This window comes from Eptesicus fuscus, chromosome 3 (assembly GCF_027574615.1).
Source record: "Eptesicus fuscus isolate TK198812 chromosome 3, DD_ASM_mEF_20220401, whole genome shotgun sequence".
Classification (NCBI taxonomy): Eukaryota; Metazoa; Chordata; class Mammalia; order Chiroptera; family Vespertilionidae; genus Eptesicus; species Eptesicus fuscus.
In genome coordinates this window covers 2,667,795-2,687,328 of record NC_072475.1, presented here as the reverse complement: position 1 = coordinate 2,687,328, position 19,534 = coordinate 2,667,795, and the positions used below count along the sequence as shown (strand labels likewise).

The 19,534-nt window shown below is 63.8% G+C and overlaps 1 protein-coding gene across 2 annotated transcripts in view; it reads left to right on the top strand.

The window, feature by feature from the left end:
- The first annotated feature begins 3,082 nt into the window (after positions 1-3,082).
- Positions 3,083-19,534, top strand: part of RUNX1 (RUNX family transcription factor 1) — a 188,925-nt gene continuing 172,473 nt past the window's right edge. For both annotated transcript variants that reach the window (XM_054713517.1, XM_054713516.1), the window contains exons 1-2: positions 3,083-3,249; positions 3,367-3,477. In XM_054713517.1, coding sequence (XP_054569492.1) covers positions 3,420-3,477 — 58 coding nt within the window. In that variant the 5' untranslated portion in view covers positions 3,083-3,249; positions 3,367-3,419. The remainder of the gene's footprint in view (positions 3,250-3,366; positions 3,478-19,534) is intronic.

Here is a 19,534-nt window from a genome sequence, read left to right as displayed (position 1 = left end):
AAAATGCCGAGACGCCCGTCCGGCTGTGAGTCAGGTCCCGTGGTGACTTCCGTGTGGATGGTACGTCTGCCTGGAGGAGCCTGTGCCTGGGATGGAGGTGCCCCCTGCAGGCGCCACCGCGGGCTGCGGGAGGGAGGCCTCGCCGCGGGGTCTGCGCAGCTCCGTCGTTTAACCCGAGACCAGGCGCTCGCCGGTCCGGAGGCCCTGCTGTCAGGTCTGGGCGTGAACCGTCCCCGAGGCCCTGGTCACCACGACACAGGTTCCTCCTCGCACCTCCGTGGGCACCGGGATGTAGAGGAGAGTGGAGACGTGTGCTCTGGAGAGAGGTCTGGCCGCAGCGTCCTCCTGGGGTTTAGACGGCACCGGTGTTTTGGGGAGTCTCTTTGGGGCCCACTTTCTGGCCAGAGACTCTGCTTTGCAATAGACACGCTCGGAGACGTGGACAGTGATCCTGGACGGAAGACGCCCGACGGGCGATGCTTTCAACGGACCAGACTGCACCCCGCAGCCGCACACTCATCCAGGGCGATGGGTCTCTCTACCTTCGCGGTATTCTTACAGAGCCATCGAAAGTGACACCTGAGTACCCGCCCCCCCACAAGTGACATGTGGGAGCTGCAGCCGATCTGAGTGAGGCTGAGCCCTGCCATCCATGCCTGGCCAGAGCCCCCGTGGCCGCAGCTGCTCCGGGACAGTTCCCCGGGCGCAGCCCAGGCTGAGTCACTTGCAAGAAGTAGGGCAGAGGGCGTGGGTCGCTGCCCAGACGTCAGGAATCCCAACCAGCCCGGCGACAAGTCTGAAGCCAGCGCGCAGCACTCCTCAGGCGGCTCGCGGGTGACTTAGGTGCCTCTGCGTCTCGGCTCCTAAGGAAGTGGGAAGGCCAAGTTCACCGGCCACCGCTGCGCCTCTCCTCACTGTCCTGGCTTGGAGGAGGCCCAGCAAGGCTGCCAGTGTCGCCTCCCAGCCGGGAAGCCACCGTGGCTGCCGGCCGGTGAACCGGCTGCGGCCTGCACACTCTGCCCCCTGCTGCCCCAGCCCTGACCCTCACACACGACTGCACGCCCCAGCCTGGCCGCAGCCACCTCTAAACGGGACTTAGGGAGATCGCGCTGGGCGAGGCACCAATGGGGCTGCCACTCAGCCAGCAGAGCAGCTGGGAACTCGGCCGGAGCTGACGCATCCCCCGGGCGCGCCTGGGCACCGAGGCCGAAGCATCCGGGGTTTTGAGAATGAACCATCGACGGCTCGTCTGCATGGCCACGGCCCCCCTCGGTCATTACCGAGCCTGAGCTGACGCCGGGCGGCAGCCGCTTGTCACAGCGCTCGGCTCCCGGACCCTCCCCGGCGCCGCGGGAGCCGGAGAGCAGGGCCACGCTGAGGGGTGGGGCCCGACTCGGCCTCTCAGGGAGCACGGACAGCAGTGCAGAACACGGAGCATACTTAGTGTTAATTAACTTCATAAAACTCACACACACACACACACACACACACACACACACACACGTGACTGTTCGTGTACATGTGAGTACGGTGTCCACGCTTGGCACACTCACTCTGCACACGTCCGGGAGAGCGCAGACGCGAGTTTCAATTCCTGCTTTAGTCACAACAGGCCGAAGTCACCATCACGTCTGTGCCGTGGCGAACGCCTGTGCCCTTCTCCCTCACACGTTGTCACGGTGGGTGTGGGCGGGACGGGGCAGAGGTCAACACGCAGGGGGATTCCGGCCGACGGCCCCGAGGGCCTCTGCTGGCACCCAGACCCGCTGGCCCCGGGGCCGGCACTTGGGGACCTGTGGTCTCACGGTCTCTCAGGGGGCGGGGGTCCTGCGTCCAGAGCCGCGTGGAGGATCCACGTGGAGCCAACAGGCTTCGTGGCTCGTCGAGGAAGGACTCTTCCTGGATCTTGAACTCCAGAGAGAACACTACTCTCTCCGTGAGCAGGGGAAGCCAGCGGGCAGGAGCGAGGAAGAAAAGTGTGTGCCCAGCACGGCCGGCCCACATGCCAGTCCTCCTGTCCTCCGCCCTCCGAGCAGGCCGGGCTCCCTCCCCGGGCCACGGACCAGCACAGACCGTTAGCCAGCCGGGGAGGCGGCCTCGGGGGCGCCCCCCTGTGTCCCCTCCATCGTGCGGGGCCCTCTTCGCCCTCCTCTCCGCAGGGGCGAGGCAGGGGCGAGTGTCCCCTCCAGGTGTGGGTGAGCCTGCGGGTGCAGGCCACACAGGAAGGCAAGGCAGCGACTCTCACATCTGAACGCAAAACACCAGTTCACAGGGCAGCCCCTGCTTTCGCCCCAAAGCAAAACTTCTCCTTTCTGCCTTCCCTGTCGCTTCCTGAGTGTGTGTGTGTGTGTGTGTGTGTGTGTGTGTGTGTGTGTGTAGGAGGGAACTATGGTTTTATCTCTTGACTGAAAAGATGTCCATTTAGGAGCACCAAAACCACAGAACTTTTCTGGTATTAAAATGGTGTTTTCATCACAAAATTAAAACGCTTTCTCTTTTGCCGGCTCTAAAACACCGGGGAGTGAGGGGTCAGACTCTCGCCCAAACATTCCCTTTCCCTTTCCCCTTTTTACAGTTCCGCTGGCGCCCGTACGTCTTTCCCAAGGGCCGGGGTCCCCTGATCCGGTGCCCGGCATCTTGCTCGATGGCACCACGTCCCGCCTGCCCAGCCGCCGGTGCCAGGGTGGAGTTACCGGTGCCTAAGCAGCAACGACACCCTCATCAAAACAGCGAGCGCTTCCAAACCACACACAGCAGCAGGCCCCGTGGCCGCCCTCGGCGGAGACCCCGATAGAATAAGGGCCTGAGTCACGGTGCAGCCAGTTGCTGTCTTGCAACGAACGTCTCTGGGGCTGTTTTCTTGCACAGCCCGGGGGGTGGGGGGCAGGTGGAGGGGAGGAAGGGCATGGCTCAGAAAGTGTAAAAAAAAAAAAAAAAAAAATTTGACATCATGGAAGTCAATCATGTGATTGGCAAGGACCAATGAGGAGGCGCCGGGAAAGGGGAACAGTTAAATTTGTCATTTGGGTTGTGTGAAAACTTCTCTGGGCCCCAACAACAACCACAGAACCACAAGTGGGGCGGCTGGCAGAGGCAGCGGGCGGCGCGGGCGCAGTGGTCAGCGGCAGGAGGAATCACACAGCTGCAAACCACAGGGTTTCGCAGGGCGGCGAGCATCCCCAAGCCACAGCCAAGGCACCGCTTTCTTTTTTTTTAATCTTTAACAATTTGAATATTTGCTTTGCAAAGGTACATTGTTCATAGGGCTCGGGGAGCCCCAGATGTGGGGGGGGGGCGGGAAGAGATGTGGGGAGCGGCGGCTGGGGGCGAGGCGACAACAATGACCCTTCTGGGTTTGCCCCCAAGGTGAAAACACCCTGGGACCCCGCCTTCCGAAGAGGGTGCCTGGAGCAGCGGCCATGGCCTCCGAGAGCATGTTTGAGTCATTTCCTTCGTATCCGCAGTGCTTCATGCGGGGTGAGTACCGCCGGGCTCCTTACTCAGCTCGCCTGCAGGGAGCTGTCACGCGGAGCCCGGGCCGCGGGCCGTCGGTTTGGAGGGAGGGATTCAAACGCGGGCTTGTGATTGCCAGGCTATTGGGTTACCGGCTCCTTGGACGGCAGCTCTGCAGAGGCGTCTGGGCGAACAGGGAGGCCGTGGGCGCGTGGTCGGTGCCTGGGAACGCTGGCCAGGGGGAGCTCGGCTGCTCCCGGTGAAGGTGCGGAGGTCGCGCAGCTCACAGGAGGCCCTGTGGGTTTTGTGTCGCTGTCCCTCACCGGGCGACAGGGGCTGAGCCAGCCGGAACTCCACACCCCGTGGCCCGCGCTGCAGCCTGCACAGCCGGCCAGGAGGGCTGAGCCGGCACAGGGCAGAGGCAGGGGCCAGGGCAGGGGCAGGGGCCAGAGCAGGGGCAGGGGCAGGGGCAGGGGCAGGGGCAGGGCAGGCTCCCAGACATGCCCTGGACCCGCCGGGGACCTCGGGGGCAGCGGGCCGCTCTGGGCCGGGGGGCTGAGTGCAGAGGGGCGTCTCCCCGGGGTGAGAGCCCGGCTGAGTGTGCTGTGGGGTGCCTTGTGGTCTCAGTGCGGAGGCAGCGGTGTCTTGCAGAGAGAGGGAGCCGGTTGTCACGTAGAGTCTCTCGCGAGGAGCCGGAAGAAGTTTCCTAAGCTAAGCGTGTGGCGCTGGGGGCATGAGATGGCAGGCGTGCTGCTGGGAGCAGCCGTGTGGACCCCCTGACTGTGTTCCTGCCCCGGCCTCGTGGAGGGGCAGAGCAGGGGAGGGGAGCGGTGAGGGTGTGAGTGTGTGAGTGTGTGTGAGTGTGCCTGTGTGTGCGCCTGTGCGTGTTTCTGCTCATCGGCTGTCTCTTGGGTGAGAAAGGGGGACCGTGCCTAAACCAACACAAGCCAGGAGACGTCTCCGAGGCTGCGGTGTCCACAGGGCACCCACGGGGCCCGCGCTCGCCCCGCGTGGCTGCCGGGTGGGCTGGCGGCGCCGGGGCGGGCGGGGCGGGGCGGGTTTGGGGGAATTCACTATCTGGCTAAAACTCTGGCGCGCCCCGATAGTATCTGTGACTCATTATTGGTTCACGCAGCCCGGGAATGGAATGCAGAGGGTTCCAGCCACTTTGTCACAACAGACGCTGCTGTGGATGCCGCGGCGCTGTGGCTCTGGGCCCCTGGAATCCAGCGCTTGGCGAGGGGGTGTGCGTGCACGTGTGTTGGGGCGGGGGGAGGACCTCAGGGGGACGGGAAGAAGGCGAGTCATTAACAGACTCAAAGCTCCACACCGAAGCGTGTCCAGGGCTCCTTTCCCGGCAGCCGCGGACCTTTGAGCGGAGTTGAATCACGCGCTGCGTGTGAGTCACAGACGCCGCTCGCTGCCGGTGAGAAGCTGCGAACTGCCTCCCCCCGACACTCCCCCTCCCCCCGCGTTTCCTCTGGGTCTCAAATAAGCCAAGGAAGCAGTATTCGCGGAGTAACAGCAGCGAGACCCTCCTGCACTTCCTCCCTCCCCCCCCTCCGCTCGACAATCGCTCTCCTCCTTCAGCTCCAAGGCAGAGTCGGAAACATTGCACTGGGCGGCAGATTGGGTTTCGGGGTGGGGTGCCGCCTGCCTGTGCCCTTACCGGGCAGGCAGTCCAGATGGCCAGGGACCCGGTGGCCCGCACAGACCCCAGGAAGGGAAGGCACTGCCCCTAACACAGCCCCTCGGTCCTGCGGCCCGTGGGAGCCAGGGATGGTGAGCCCGCCAGGGGCAGGTGGTCGGGGGGCCTGGGACCCCCCCACACAAGGCTCAGAAGGGCTCCTGAGACAATGGGTTTGCCGTGGTCACTCTCAGAAAAGGAATGCGGGGCTCGTAATCTCTCGCTCAAGAATACGTCTGGAGGTTTCATGTCAGAACCAGAGTGACTCTCGGCAGTTTCCCGTTCCATTTCTCGAGGTGATGCACCCACATGCCGGCGGCTCCCGTTGTCGGGGCAGCGCCCCTCCCTCGAGCTGCAGAGGTGACCGCTGTCCTTTCGTTGGTGCCTTTGGGCACTGCCTTAGCGCCCCAGCCAGCTCAGTCCCCACCCTCTATCAGGCGTCCTCAAACCACGGCCCGCGGGCCACATGCGGGTGTTTTTGCCGTTTTTTTTTTTTTACTTCAAAATAAGATATGTGCAGTGTGCATAGGAATTTGTTCAAAGTTTTTTTTTAAACTATAGTCCGGCCCTCCAACGGTCTGAGGGACAGTGGACTGGCCCCTGTTTAAAAAGTTTGAGGACCCTGGTCCTTGCTCCAAGCTCGCGTGCTCAGCCCTGTGTCCCAGCCCGGCCGGCCGCGGGGCCAGGCCGGTGCCCTCGCTCGCTGCCTGTGATGTTGTGATATGTAGCGTGTTCCCTCCCAGCCGCGGCCACACGCCAGAGGGGAGACAGCTCAAGCCCCCGGATAGCACGCTCGTGGTCCATGCAGTTCTCACACGAGGAAACCCAGCCCTCCCTTTGGCAAGATGTCCACGTGGCAATTGGGGAGAAAGAGAGGCATGGGCCCGCAAAACAGCGCTCCCTTCTCGGGGCGAGTCCGGGCGGCTGGCGTGCAGGATGCCGTGGTCTGGCACATAGCACAGAGCCCACGGCACGCACACACTGGCCGCGGCCAGGACAGGCCAAACCAAAACTCCTGGGAATCACCACGCGGGCTGCGCCCCATGAAATTCTCGCAGGACCCCCTCTCTGTTCCCCATGCCAGGTGCGCCATGGCGCCCCAAAGACCACAGGGGGGGAGCGGGGAGGAGGGGGGCGGGGGTAGAGAGGGAAGCAGCGGCACCGCGCGCTTTTGCGCGAAGCCTCAGGTAGCCTGGGGCTTAGAAGTGGCTTAGTGGTCTGTGCGCAGCCTGCGCGCCACCTGCCTCAGTTCCTAGAACCACCGTCCCCCCAGCTCAGGGGCCGCCATCTCCTCCCCAGCCAGCTCGGGGACCGCCGTCTCCTCCCCAGCCAGCTCAGGGGCCGCCGTCTCCTCCACAGCCAGCTCGGGGGCCGCCGTCTCCTCCCCAGCCAGCTCGGGGGCCACCGTCTCCTCCCCAGCCAGCTTGGGGCCGCCATCTCCTCCGAAGCGTCTCAGGCAGGACAGATGCCTCTGGTGGGTGGGTGCCGGCTTCCCTGAAAGACCCGTGTGCCTCTGTTTCCCGAAATAAATTCACAAAGGCAGGCCCGGCTCCAGAGGGCGTGAAGGCACAGGCAGGCGTGGGTGCCCGGGGCTGTGCGCGGGGGAGTCCATAGTATTTCCTGCGGCCACGTAACCAGGCCCACAGGCCCACCAGCCCTAGGCCCACAGGCCCACAGGCCCACAGGACCACAGGACCACAGGACCACCAGCCACAGGCCCACAGGCCCACAGGCCCACAGGACCACAGGACCACAGGACCACAGGACCACCAGCCACAGGCCCACAGACCCACAGGCCCACCGGCCCACCGGCCCACAGGCCCACAGGCCACAGTCCCACTGACCCACAGGCCCAAAGGCCCACAGGCCACAGGCTCACAGGCCCACAGGCCACAGTCCCACTGACCCACAGGCCCACCGGCCCACAGGCCCACAGGCCACAGGCCCACAGGCCACAAGCCCACAGGCCCACAGGCCCACAGGCCACAAGCCCACAGGCCCACAGGCCACAGGCCACAGTCCCACTGACCCACAGGCCCACAGGCCACAGTCCCACTGACCCACAGGCCCACAGGCCACAGGCCCACAGTCCCACAGGCCCACAGGCCACAGGCCCACAGGCTCACAGGCCCACAGTCCCACTGACCCACAGGCCCACAGGCCACAGGCCCACAGTCCCACAGGCCCACAGGCCACAGGCCCACAGGCTCACAGGCCCACAGGCCACAGTCCCACTGACCCACAGGCCCACAGGCCACAGGCCCACAGGCCCACAGCCCACAGGCCCACAGGCCATAGGCCCACAGTCCCACCGGCCCACAGGCCCACTGACCCACAGGCCCACCGCCGGCGGCTTCAGCAGCAGAAACGTGTTGGCTCATGACTCCGGAGGCCGGGCGTCTCAGGAAGAGCCGGACGGGGGCGCTGGTGACAGTGAGGCTCAGGCCTGAGAGCGGGGCTCCCTCTGGGGCTCTGACAGCCTCTTCTCCGAGCTCCCCTGGCCTTCCCTCCGGCCTGTGCCGCATTCTCTGCTCATAGGACACCTGTCCTGTTGCACCAGGGCCCACGCCAAAGACTCCATGGAATCGTAATGACCCCGTGAAGACCCAGATGAGGCCCCATCCTGAAACACTAGGAGTTAGGACGCCACGTGGGCATTTAGGGGTGCACCCAGGTCAGTCCCTAGGGGCTGTCTCAGCAAGGCCCCTCCGCCTCCCCCAGGCCTTGGGCCTCCCCTGGGTGCCTTCCTGGGTGGTGGGTGCGGAGGAGTCAGCCCTGCCCCCGTGCCAGATGGGGCCCCGCCTTGTGAAACTGCCCACACGCTCTCAAGCGGCGGGGCGGGTGTTAAAGATCTATCTGAACTCACACCTCCCGCCATGTCGCACCTTCACACACGGAGGGGCCTTTGAAAATGACAAAGCAGTTGGGAAGTGCTTAGATCCTAACAGAGCAACGCTGGCCCCGAAAGAGGCCACCCCAGGCGCCACTTCCTCTGGGAGACGGTCCCTGCCAAGCAGAGCCCTCCCAGGATGCACTGTGCCCGGGGCGGGGAGGGGCGGGCGGCTGCCGGAGGCCTGGCACCTGCTCCCATGCCCAGGGCGGCACAGGGGCAGCAGCTGGCCCGGAGCTGGGGGCCGGACGCCCCGGAGAGGCTTGGGGCGCACATTAGTCACCAGGGGCCCCTCTGTCCTCAAGAACAGTCTGAAACGTGTGCCCTGAGAAGGCCTGCCCGCTGCTGAGAAGGAGAGGCTGGGTCTGGCCGCTGGCCTTGCAGAGACCTGCACGGAGGAGCCAGGGCTGGGCCAGGGTCCACCGGGGGGCGGGGGGACACAGGGTTCATAAGAGCGGCCGTAACTGGCAAAGGGCTGGCAGGCGGCCCGCCCGGGGCCGGCACCCGTCAGCGTGGGAGCCTTCTCTCGCACCTCTTCTGCTTTAGTCACAGAGCACAAAGCAACTTCCCTCGGGGCTCAGTTTCCCCGACTGCAGGGCCTGTCATTAAGGTAGCCGCGTGGACAGCTGGATAGTCTGTGGGTGTGAATGCCCCGCACCCTCGTGAAAATGGGGCCGTGAATCGTGGCTGTGGATGGTCGCTGCCTGAGAGGGTCCCGGGCAGACTCTGCCCTGCAGGGCACCGGGGAGGGCCCTGGACGGGGGACACGGGTTGGCAGGCGATGGTGTGGAGAGCCCTGGATGGGGGACACGGGTCGGCAGGCGATGGTGTGGAGGGCCCTGGACGGGGGACACGGGTCGGCAGGCGATGGTGTGGAGGGCCCTGGATGGGGGACACAGGTCGGCAGGCGATGGTGTGGAGAGCCCTGGATGGGGGACACGGGTCGGCAGGCGATGGTGTGGAGGGCCCTGGACGGGGGACACGGGTCGGCAGGCGATGGTGTGGAGAGCCCTGGATGGGGGACACGGGTCGGCAGGCGATGGTGTGGAGGGCCCTGGACGGGGGACACGGGTTGGCAGGCGATGGTGTGGAGGCGGACGCCAGAGGAGAGGAAGGGCGGTCCCGAAGGGGGGCAGCCGGGTGAAGGTGGAGCAGCAGGGACCCCGGCGGGTCTGGGAGGCGGTGAGTTATCCGCCCACCGATGGCTTTTTCCGCCTCGTGTCGCCCTTGCTGTCCTCGTCAGTGTCCGTGAAGAAGCCAGAAAGAGAGAGGGCCCTGGTGACTCAGCGAGTCCAGCGTTCACACATGCGGGCTCCCCGGGGCACATCGCACAGAAACCGTCACAGACGTGCCCCCGCCGAGGCGTGTGCGGCTCTGCTCCCCGAGGCCCTTGGTGGCGGAAACGCCACGGTGTCCGTCGAGCCACGCGCAGGTCCTCAGGGCGCTGGGAACGGCGGTCTCCACGCTTCCCGCGCCATCTCAGACCTGAGGGGCCGGGGCTGCCGGGCGGGGTGGCTGGGCTCTGCCGGTAACGGCAACTGCCTGTGACCCCGATGAGTCATCGCGTGTCCGTGTCTCATCCACAGATGGGTTCCCGGTGGGGGCTGGGGTCCTGCTCAAGGACCGCCTCAGGCAGGGGCCCTGAACACCCCGCACTCATCAGCCTGACCCAAGGCAAGCTGGCTCCCGGGCCCGCCCCTGCTCTGGGGCCTCATCCCGCCGTGGCCTCGTGGCCTCGTTGCTGAGTTAAATACGCCTCCGGCGACATGTCTTTCCTGGCTGGTTCCTGGGAACGGAGCTCGCTCGCTAAGAGCCTGCGGCCCTGAGGGGAATCGGGAAGGAGCTGGAGGAGGACATCGGGAGAAGTCCTGGGGGGAGGACGCGGCGGGAGGGGATCTGAACACAGAGCTATATCCGGACCTCGCGTGCCGAGCTGGGACAGTGCGTGGACGGGCATGCGGGGTGCACGGACGTCCCTCCGTTGGACAGACATGCTCCCACGCTCTGTCCCTTTTGAATCTCTCCCCCTCCCCTCGCCCTGGCAGCACTCCGTGATGCGGGAGAGGGAGAAAGAAGCCATTCCGCCAAAAGACGGGGAAATGATGCGCTGTTGACGGCGGGCGGAGCAGAGGGCGCTGCGGGGGTTGGTCAGTGGGAACAGTTTGGTGCACAGACCGGAGTGTGGCCACAGTGGCCTATGCGGTGGGCACAGGTCTGTCTGCGGGGCAGGCGGGTCTGGGTAAGCAGTGCGGTCGGTGCGGGGGGTGGGGGGGGGAGCACGGGGCTCCAGGGTGCCTCCAGGGGGCTGCGCCTGTGGCCTGAGGCTCAGCTCTGACCTCCAGGAAGGGGACGGGAGGCCTCAGCGCTGCTCCTGAGGGGACTGTCACCGGACAGGACCCCTCCCTGCAGGCTCTTCCCCTCCCCCCCCCCCCCCCCGCCGTGTCTGCCAGGCCCCTCCCTGCAGGCTCTTCCCCCACGCCGCCCCGCCGTGTCTGCCAGGCCCCTCCCTGCAGGCTCTTCCCCCACGCCGCCCCGCAGTGTCTGCCAGGCCCCTCCCTGCAGGCTCCCCGCCCCCCGCCGTGTCTGCCAGGCCTGAGCCAGGCACAGGGCCACTGGCGGGAGGTGCCCGCACACGGAGCCGTCGCTTCCCAGCCGCGGCGTGGAGGGAGCGGAGGAAGGAGGTGCGACTGGACCTGCAGCGTCTGCGCTCACGAAGCCCGCCCCGCGGACACGCTTCCGGGTTATGCCTCCATCCGCATGGCGTTAGCAACGCTCTGACAGTGCCCGCAGCAGCCCAAGCTCCTCCTTCAACCCTCCCTGCAAGGTGCAGGTGGAAGCTGGAGCGGGGGCTGGGGGGGGACATTTATTCTTGATTTACTGAAACCCGGCGGGAGACGGGCAGGGCGGGCGCTGCCCTCAAGGTCACACCTTGTTCACCTTGTTCCTGTCAAAGCCCAGGTTCAGGCTGGATGCTCTCGGGGAGGGAAGAGAAGCGGAGGCAGCGGGAGTGTCACCTGGCCGCGGGCTCCCCCCTCTCACCTGGCCGCGGGCTCCCCCATCTCACCTGGCCGCGGGCTCCCCCCTCTCACCTGGCCGCGGGCTCCCCCCCCTCACCTGGCCGCGGGCTCCCCAGTCTCTCGGAAACTAAAACTAGTAATGGTTTCCTGTCTCCTCTTCCTCACCCTTTCGAATTCTCCCCGCCCCCTGGCCCCACACCTCACACTGTGTTTAAGGAGAACCCTTTTCTACAGCTTCCGGAGCCACGCTTCCTTTCCCGTGGCCTCCGTGAATTACCTGGACTGTTTCATCTCGGGAACCAACCCGGCAATCAGGGGGCCTCTCTCTGGGAGGTAAAACGCTCACGGGCCTTGCTTTCTGCGAGTTACCGATGATTTCTGCTTCGTAATTACTGGCCCGCCGCCTTTCTGAGTCTGGATGTCAGTCTCTCTCCCTGAGAGGCAAGGCCTCACGAAAAAGAGAAAAAAAAAACCCCCACACAGCCATTGTGTTTTTCTCCAAAAGAAGAAATAGTGCAAAACGTTCACTTGTTTTGCGGCGACATCGGTGTTCAGTGAGACGTGAATTCTGTAGGGGACCCTGCCTCCAGTTCGTCGTCCTGAGTGTCCACTCTATTTATTTATTTTAAACATATTTTTATTGATTTCAGGGAGGAAGGGAGAGGACGGGAGAGATAGAAACATCCATGATGAGAGAAGCATGGATCAGCTGCCTCCTACACGCCCCCTACCGGGGCCCGAGCCCACAACTCAGGCCTGCGCCCTGACCGGGAATCGAACCCGGGACCCTTCCGTCCGCAGGCTGACGCTCTCTCCACTGAGCCACACCAGCGAGGCCCTGTGTGTCCACTTTCAGAGGAACCTCTTCTGAACCTGTGAGCTCCCCCAGAAATGGCGGGGGCCCCACGGGGACAGACACGGAAGTCTCGGACGGCCAGCTGGCTTGTTCAGCAGGCCGGGACCGAGGCTCCTCGGTGTCCACAGCCACGCGGGGGCCACTGGTCCCACATCAAGGACGCGCCTTGTCAGGCCTCCAGACCATGCGCACTGGGAGGGAGACTCTCCGGGACCCTCTGCAGGCTCCGCCCCTTCCTCGGAGCCGTCGGCGTTGCCTCCGGGTCTTCCCAAAGTCCTCTGTGCAGAAAGCCGAGGGGCCCAGAAAGAGCCCCTGGCACCTCTGGTGGAGAATGACGTGTGATGTGAGCGGTAAATCCAGCTCAGCCCGGGAGAACCCCTCAAAGCTCTCCTGCTCCTGAAAATGTGGAGGTTTCCAGACTTTTCTTCAGTGGACCCTAAAGAAGGATCTAGAAAACAGGGCAGTAGTCAGCTTCCGGGCGGGCTGTGTTGTAAGCGCACACAGCGGCCGGGACAGTGAGCGGGTGCATGCGACCCTGGTCCCGGCCGCCCGGGTGGGGGTTTGAAGGCGGGGCTCCCTCCTCTCTCAGTGTAGGAGCGTTTTCTGCTTCTAAGCCACGCCACGTAGCTCGGCCAGCCTCCACGCTTCTCGTACGCGATCGGCACGGAAACGCCCCAAAGGCCTGAGGTTCCTGGGAGACACAGGTGGGGGCGCTTTTCCGGCAGCCGCTCCTTATTACCCGGCTTCTGTGTGCCCTTGACCTCCGCATCACCTCGCCGGCAGTCACAGCGCACGCAGCCAACCCTCTGAAAGCCGTCATGTCCGCGGCCCAGCGAGGGTCCGGGGACCACAGGCAGGGACGCCGCAGCTCCGGCCTCCGGGAGGGTTAGGCTCTCGCCCTCGCCTTCCAGGGGGGGCTGGTGTGTGGCACTGGGAGTGTCAGGGAGGACTTGCCCTAGGGGCTGTCGGGCGGAACAGTGCCCTACCCCCGCCCTGCCGGCATCATTGACCCAGTGGGTGTGAAGATCGGGCCGCGGTGACTCGGTCCTGGGAGAGGGACAATGATTAAACCGCCGTAAACAAATACCAGCTGCGAGGGGCGTGCTCCCGGACTGGAGGACCCGTGCCGACAATGGCAGTCTGTTCGCTTCAGGTCACTTCATATTCACACAGAAACGCCGTGCCTCCCCCAGGCTTCCCCCTCGGTGTGTTCCTAACAAAGGGATGATTGTATGGAGAGGCGGGTGAATCTCTTTAAATAACCAATGAGCGATGAGACCCCGTCCCGTGTCATGCTAAGTTATCATGTGGGTGTGTCTTCTACATACAGTGGCATATGTAGTTTTCTATAGGGTGGGTGGCATTTGGAACCATGAACCTTTATGAAGATGTATATTATGTTATACCAGTGGCCTGGTGCACGGATTCGTGCACCTTGAAAGGAAGTCAATTAGAAGAAAGATTCGTGCGGTAATTATGTTACTGCAAAAAATTACATGTCAAAATAGTTTATATAACATAGCATTATAAAATTAAAATGCATGTACGATTGGCGCCAGCGAGGGCTTTACATGTACTGTGCATGCGCGAGTCAACGTTCATTTTTAAATTGCCAGCACGCACGTCGGATGTACCGGCCGGTCAGACAGTTGGACACTCGGCCGGATGGACGTATGGTTGGTCACTTAGACTTTTATACATACAGATATATCGGATTGTTCTGCGGGTTTTGCCTGCAGTGGTCAGGGCATCAGAGATATCCACTTGTCCAAGGTCCCATCGCTGGTCAGCACCAGAATCAGAACCAGAACCTGGGTCGGCTCCGCTCCTGCCACCTGGAGTTGGCAGACACTGGACTCAGGTGGCTGATGCCGCTTGGCGTCTAAACAACAAGCAGACGCCCCTTGTGACCCGCAGCTCCCAGGCCTGTCTCACCGTCGGCCGGCTGCCCTCCTGGCACCCCGCAGGGCCCCCCCACACCCCTAGGCGGTTCGCGGTGAACCAGGTTGGCTTCGGGAGCATCTGCAGGGGAATCTGAGAGACACGGAGAGCAGCAAATGGCTTGTTCACGCGAAAGGTGCCGAGGCGGCTCGGCCACGGCCCCGGCCGCACCGCAGAGGGGCCTCGGGACGTGGCCAGCGCTGGCTGCGTCTGAGACGGGGAGCCATCAGACACACGTCCTCCCAGCCTCTGTCAGGCCGCACGGGGCCGTGGTCTCTGTCGCCTGGCCGGCGGCTCGGGGTTGGGAGGGAGCATTGTCCTGTGCACCGATAGGTCGTGGGTTCGATTCCCTGTCAGGGCACATGCCCAGGTCACGGGTTGGATCCACAGTCGGGGCACGTGTGGGGGCAACCGATGTTTCCCTCTCACATCGATGTCCGGGGTGAGAGGACCTGCCCGAGGTGGGGGGACCTGTCTGAGGTGGGGGACCTGCCCGAGGTGGGGGGACCTGTCTGAGGTGGGGGACCTGCCTGAGGTAGGGGGACCTGCCTGAGGTGGAGGGACCTGAGGTGGGGGGACCTGCCTGAGGTGGGGGACCTGTCTGAGGTGGAGGACCTGTCTGAGGTGGGGGGACCTGTCTGAGGTGGAGGACCTGCCTGAGGTGGGGGACCTGTCTGAGGGGGGGGACATGTCTGAGGTGGGGGGGACCTGTCTGAGGTGGGGGACATGTCTGAGGTGGGGGGACCTGCCTGAGGTGGGGGACCTGCCTGAGGTGGGGGACCTGTCTGAGGTGGAGGACCTGTCTGAGGTGGGGGGACCTGTCTGAGGTGGGGGACCTGTCTGAGGTGGGGGACCTGTCTGAGGTGGAGGACCTGTCTGAGGTGGGGGGACCTGTCTGAGGTGGGGGACCTATCTGAGGTGGAGGACCTATCTGAGGTGGGGGGACATGTCTGAGGTGGGGGACATGTCTGAGGTGGGGGACATGTCTGAGGTGGGGGGACCTGTCCGAGGTGGGGGGACCTGTCTGAGGTGGGGGGACTTCTCTGAGGTGGGGGGACATGTCTGAGGTGGAGGACATGTCTGAGGTGGAGGACCTGTCTGAGGTGGAGGACCTGTCTGAGGTGGGGGGACATGTCTGAGGTGGGGGACATGTCTGAGGTGGGGGACATGTCTGAGGTGGGGGACCTGTCTGAGTGGGGGGACATGTCTGAGGTGGGGGACCTGTCTGAGGTGGGGGACATGTCTGAGGTGGGGGACATGTCTGAGGTGGGGGACCTGCCCGAGGTGGGGGGACCTGTCTGAGGTGGGGGACCTGTCTGAGGTGGAGGACCTGTCTGAGGTGGAGGACCTGTCTGAGGTGGGGGACCTGTCTGAGGTGGGGGACCTGTCTGAGGTGGGGGACCTGCCTGAGGTAGGGGGACCTGTCTGAGGTGGGGGACCTGCCTGAGGTGGGGGACCTGTCTGAGGTGGGGGACCTGTCTGAGGTGGGGGACCTGCCTGAGGTAGGGGGACCTGTCTGAGGTGGGGGACCTGCCTGAGGTAGGGGACCTGTCTGAGGTGGGGGACCTGCCTGAGGTGGGGGACCTGCCTGAGGTGGGGGACCTGTCTGAGGTGGAGGACCTGTCTGAGGTGGGGGGACCTGTCTGAGGTGGGGGACCTATCTGAGGTGGAGGACCTATCTGAGGTGGGGGGACATGTCTGAGGTGGGGGACATGTCTGAGGTGGGGGACATGTCTGAGGTGGGGGGACCTGTCCGAGGTGGGGGGACCTGTCTGAGGTGGGGGGACTTCTCTGAGGTGGGGGGACATGTCTGAGGTGGAGGACATGTCTGAGGTGGAGGACCTGTCTGAGGTGGAGGACCTGTCTGAGGTGGGGGGACATGTCTGAGGTGGGGGACATGTCTGAGGTGGGGGACATGTCTGAGGTGGGGGACCTGTCTGAGTGGGGGGACATGTCTGAGGTGGGGGACCTGTCTGAGGTGGGGGACATGTCTGAGGTGGGGGACATGTCTGAGGTGGGGGACCTGCCCGAGGTGGGGGGACCTGTCTGAGGAGGGGGACCTGTCTGAGGTGGGGGACCTGTCTGAGGTGGGGGACCTGTCTGAGTGGGGGGACATGTCTGAGGTGGGGGGACCTGTCTGAGGTGGGGGGACCTGTCTGAGGAGGGGGACCTGTCTGAGGTGGGGGACCTGTCTGAGGTGGGGGACCTGTCTGAGTGGGGGGACCTGTCTGAGGTGGGGGGACCTGTCTGAGGAGGGGGACCTGTCTGAGGTGGGGGGACATGTCTGAGGTGGGGGACCTGCCCGAGGTGGGGGGACCTGTCTGAGGGGGGGGACCTGCCCAAGGTGGGGGACCTGTCTGAGGTGGGGGACCTGTCTGGGGTGGGGGACCTGCCTGAGCTGGGCTGCTGGCCATGAGGAAGCCGGGTCCGGGTCCGGGTCCGGGTCCGGGTCCGGGTCCGGGTCCGGGTCCAGGTGGTGGGTCAGACTCCGGGGCCTGGACAGCAGGTGACGCTGCGGGGGGGCTGGACTCAGGGGCCTCGCGCTCAGGCACCGTCCACACTGGCCCTGGCCTGACTCTGGGGGCGCCGGCAGCCTCCGGTCCCCACCGTCTGTGGCGCCCCTCCCTCCGCAGCAGAGATGTCCCCCGAGGGGGTCGCTCACAAGCTCCAGAGCAGCCACAGGGGCTCCTGCGGCCTACGGGGCCGATGACGCACACTCACAGCCAGAGGGTCTCTACTAACAGCCGGGGTGTCCTACTCACAGCCAGGGGTTCCCACTCACAGCCAGGGAGCCCCCATCACAGCCAGGGGGTCCCGCTCACAGCCAGGGGGTCCCGCTCACAGCCAGGAGGTCCCCACTCATAGCCAGAGGGTCTCTACTACTCATAGCTGGGGGTCCTACTTACATCCAGGGGTCCCCCTCACAGCCAGGGGTCCCCCCCTCACAGCCAGGGGGTCCCCCTCACAGCCAGGGTGTCCCGCTCATAGCCAGGGGGTCCCCCTCACAGCCAGGGGTCCCCCCTCACAGCCAGGGGTCCCGCTCACAGCCAGGGGGTCCCTATTCACAGCCAGGGGGTCCCGCTCAGAGCCAGGGGTCCCCCTCACAGCCAGGGGTCCCTACTCACAGCCAGGGGTCCCCCTCACAGCCAGGGGTCCCTACTCACAGCCAGGGGTCCCGCTCACGGAGAAGGCAGAGAGCCCGCCAGCCTCTAGCTGTTGCTGTGCAGCGTCCTAATGGGAACAGATTGAAAGGCGCTGAGTGAATGACCCGCTTCTTGGGGAGCTGCCTGGGGGCCCGGGGGAGCTGCTTCCCTCCCTCAGAGGCGGGTCCCGCAGGGAGTGCAAACGCCGCGGTGGCCTTAGAGGTGATAGTTGGGAACCCTTGTGACTCCAAACGCCCTTTTCATGCTGAGGGGTCCAACCCGTCATTTCCACAGAAGAGGGGGGTTGTTTCAAACCCCCTCCTCTCTCTACTCCACGTTTCAATGAAGGCCACGCAGTTGGAAGGAGCAGAAGTTTGAGGGGAGCCCTCGGTGCCAACCCCCCAGACAGGCGGGACCACGTTGTCGTCTGGGCCCTTGGAGGGGCTCTCGACCGAGTCAGCCCCAAATGCGGGGGAGGGGGCCCGGCCAGGCTCAGGGGCGCCAGGAGCGCTCTGCCGTTGTGGGGCGGGCTCTGGGTGGCAGTGACGTGGGCGAGGACTACGTTACTCGGTGGCTCAGAGATGACGGCAGGGACGGCGAGCATTGGCCAAGTGCTAACTGTGCCCCACGCACGTCGCCTCCGTCATCTCGCATCATCAAAAGCCTTAGGAGGCCCGGCCGGCGTGGCTCAGGGTTTGAGGGTCGACCTAGGAACCAGGAGGTCACGGTTCGATTCCCGGTCGGGGCACATGCCTGGGTCACGGGCTCGATCCCCAGTGTGGGGCGTGCGGGAGGCAGCCGATCCATGATCTCTCTCATCACTGATGTTTCTCTCTCTCTCTCCCACTCCCTTCCTCTCTGAAATCAATAAATACATTTATAATAATAAAAGCGTAATATGCTAATTAGACTGGACGGCTGAACAACCTTCCAGACGAAGCTGGGGCTGCGAGGGCCGAGGCCCTTGCATGAATTTCGTGCATTGGGCTTCTAGTGTGTGTATATATATATTTAAAAGCCTTATGAGAAGCAAAGCTCTTAATCCACACTCAATAAAAGTAAGAAAGGAACAAAGATGAGTTAAGAAAGCAACCCAGGCCCACAGCTTGTAGGAGGCAGAACCCAGCAAGAATCCCGATTCTGTCCCTGGCACAGCGGCCGGGGCAATGGGGGCAGCGGTGGGCACGGCCCGTGTGGCCAGCTCTGCCCTGCCCGCCAGTTGCCCTGGGCAGACCGCCTCCCCTCCCAGGCCTCCCCCGTCCTCGGCATAGGTACTATGAGGATGCTCGCCTCACGGATCACTGTGAGGTCCAGGTTAGGACCCGAGATGCTGCCTGACACCCGGCAACCTGCTGGCTGATGTCACCTGTTGTCATGCCTCTTCCTTCCACCTGATCCGCCTTTTCTCATGAGCGACTGTTCTGGATGTTTCCATGTCCTCTTGCACGCTACTGCAAACCGGGTCTGGAAGTGTGGCCCATTGTCACTCACGTGACCACACCTGGGCACGCATGCGTCCCTGTGGACTAGATCCTGTGCTGTGGGCAGCAGGTGGCAGTGGGAGAAATGTGGGGTCTCACTCTGGTGCACGTGTCCCTGCACCACGGTGTCCAATCCCTGCGACGTGGCAGGGCTGGGGCCTGGGATCCTTCAGCGCCGATGTTCTATGTGAAGGCGTCCTGCAGGCTGAGAACTTGCCCCCAGTATCTCTCCGCAGCCTTTCCCAGCCTCAGCACTGTTGACCTTGGGGACTGGGTCATCCGGTTGAGGGGACTGTCCTGTGTGTTCTAGGACGTGTAGAGCATCCCTGGTCTACACCTACAGGTCCCAGCAGCACCAGCTCCCCAAACATGTCTCCAGACATTGCCACGTGTCCCCTCAGGGGACAAGTCACCCCGGTTTGAGAACCGCTATTCCAGAGACCTGAGGAGCCGGTGCACTAATGTTGGTCCCATTTCTTTGTGGGCAGAGGGAATAAAGAGCTGGGGATGTTGACCCTCTTCCTGTTTGCGTCTCTCACACCTGGCTTGACCTCTGCTGTCACCCCGGTCCCTTAGTCGTGGTCTGAGGTGTCCACCAAAATGACAGCCCGTGATCAGGGGCCTTGGGGTTGGGACCATCAGCCAGTAGCCCCATGGTGAAGGGCGGGAAAGAAAAGGCATGCACAATGCATCTGCTGAGGGCAAACCAGGAAGAACTGATGCACGGGGTTACTTTCTGGAGGAAACCAGGCCTGTGGACTTGACCTTCGTCGTTTTTCTAGGGCAAGGGAGGGAAAATGAGGGACTCCTGGGACAACGCCTGCAGGTCACTTTGGTGAAGGTACCCGCTGGTCACCATTCAGAAGAAAGCAGCCGGCCCCTAGGGAATGACGAGCAAGCACTGTGGGAAGGTCAGGTTTTATCGAACAAGCACCATCACGTAGCATTCACCGTGGGCTGGGCCCTGTGTGACGTGCCTTAGAAGCAGAAACTCATGGCATCGTGGTCACCTGTACAGTGGGCACAACTAGTCTCCTCGTTTTACACATGGGTGGCTGGGGCACAG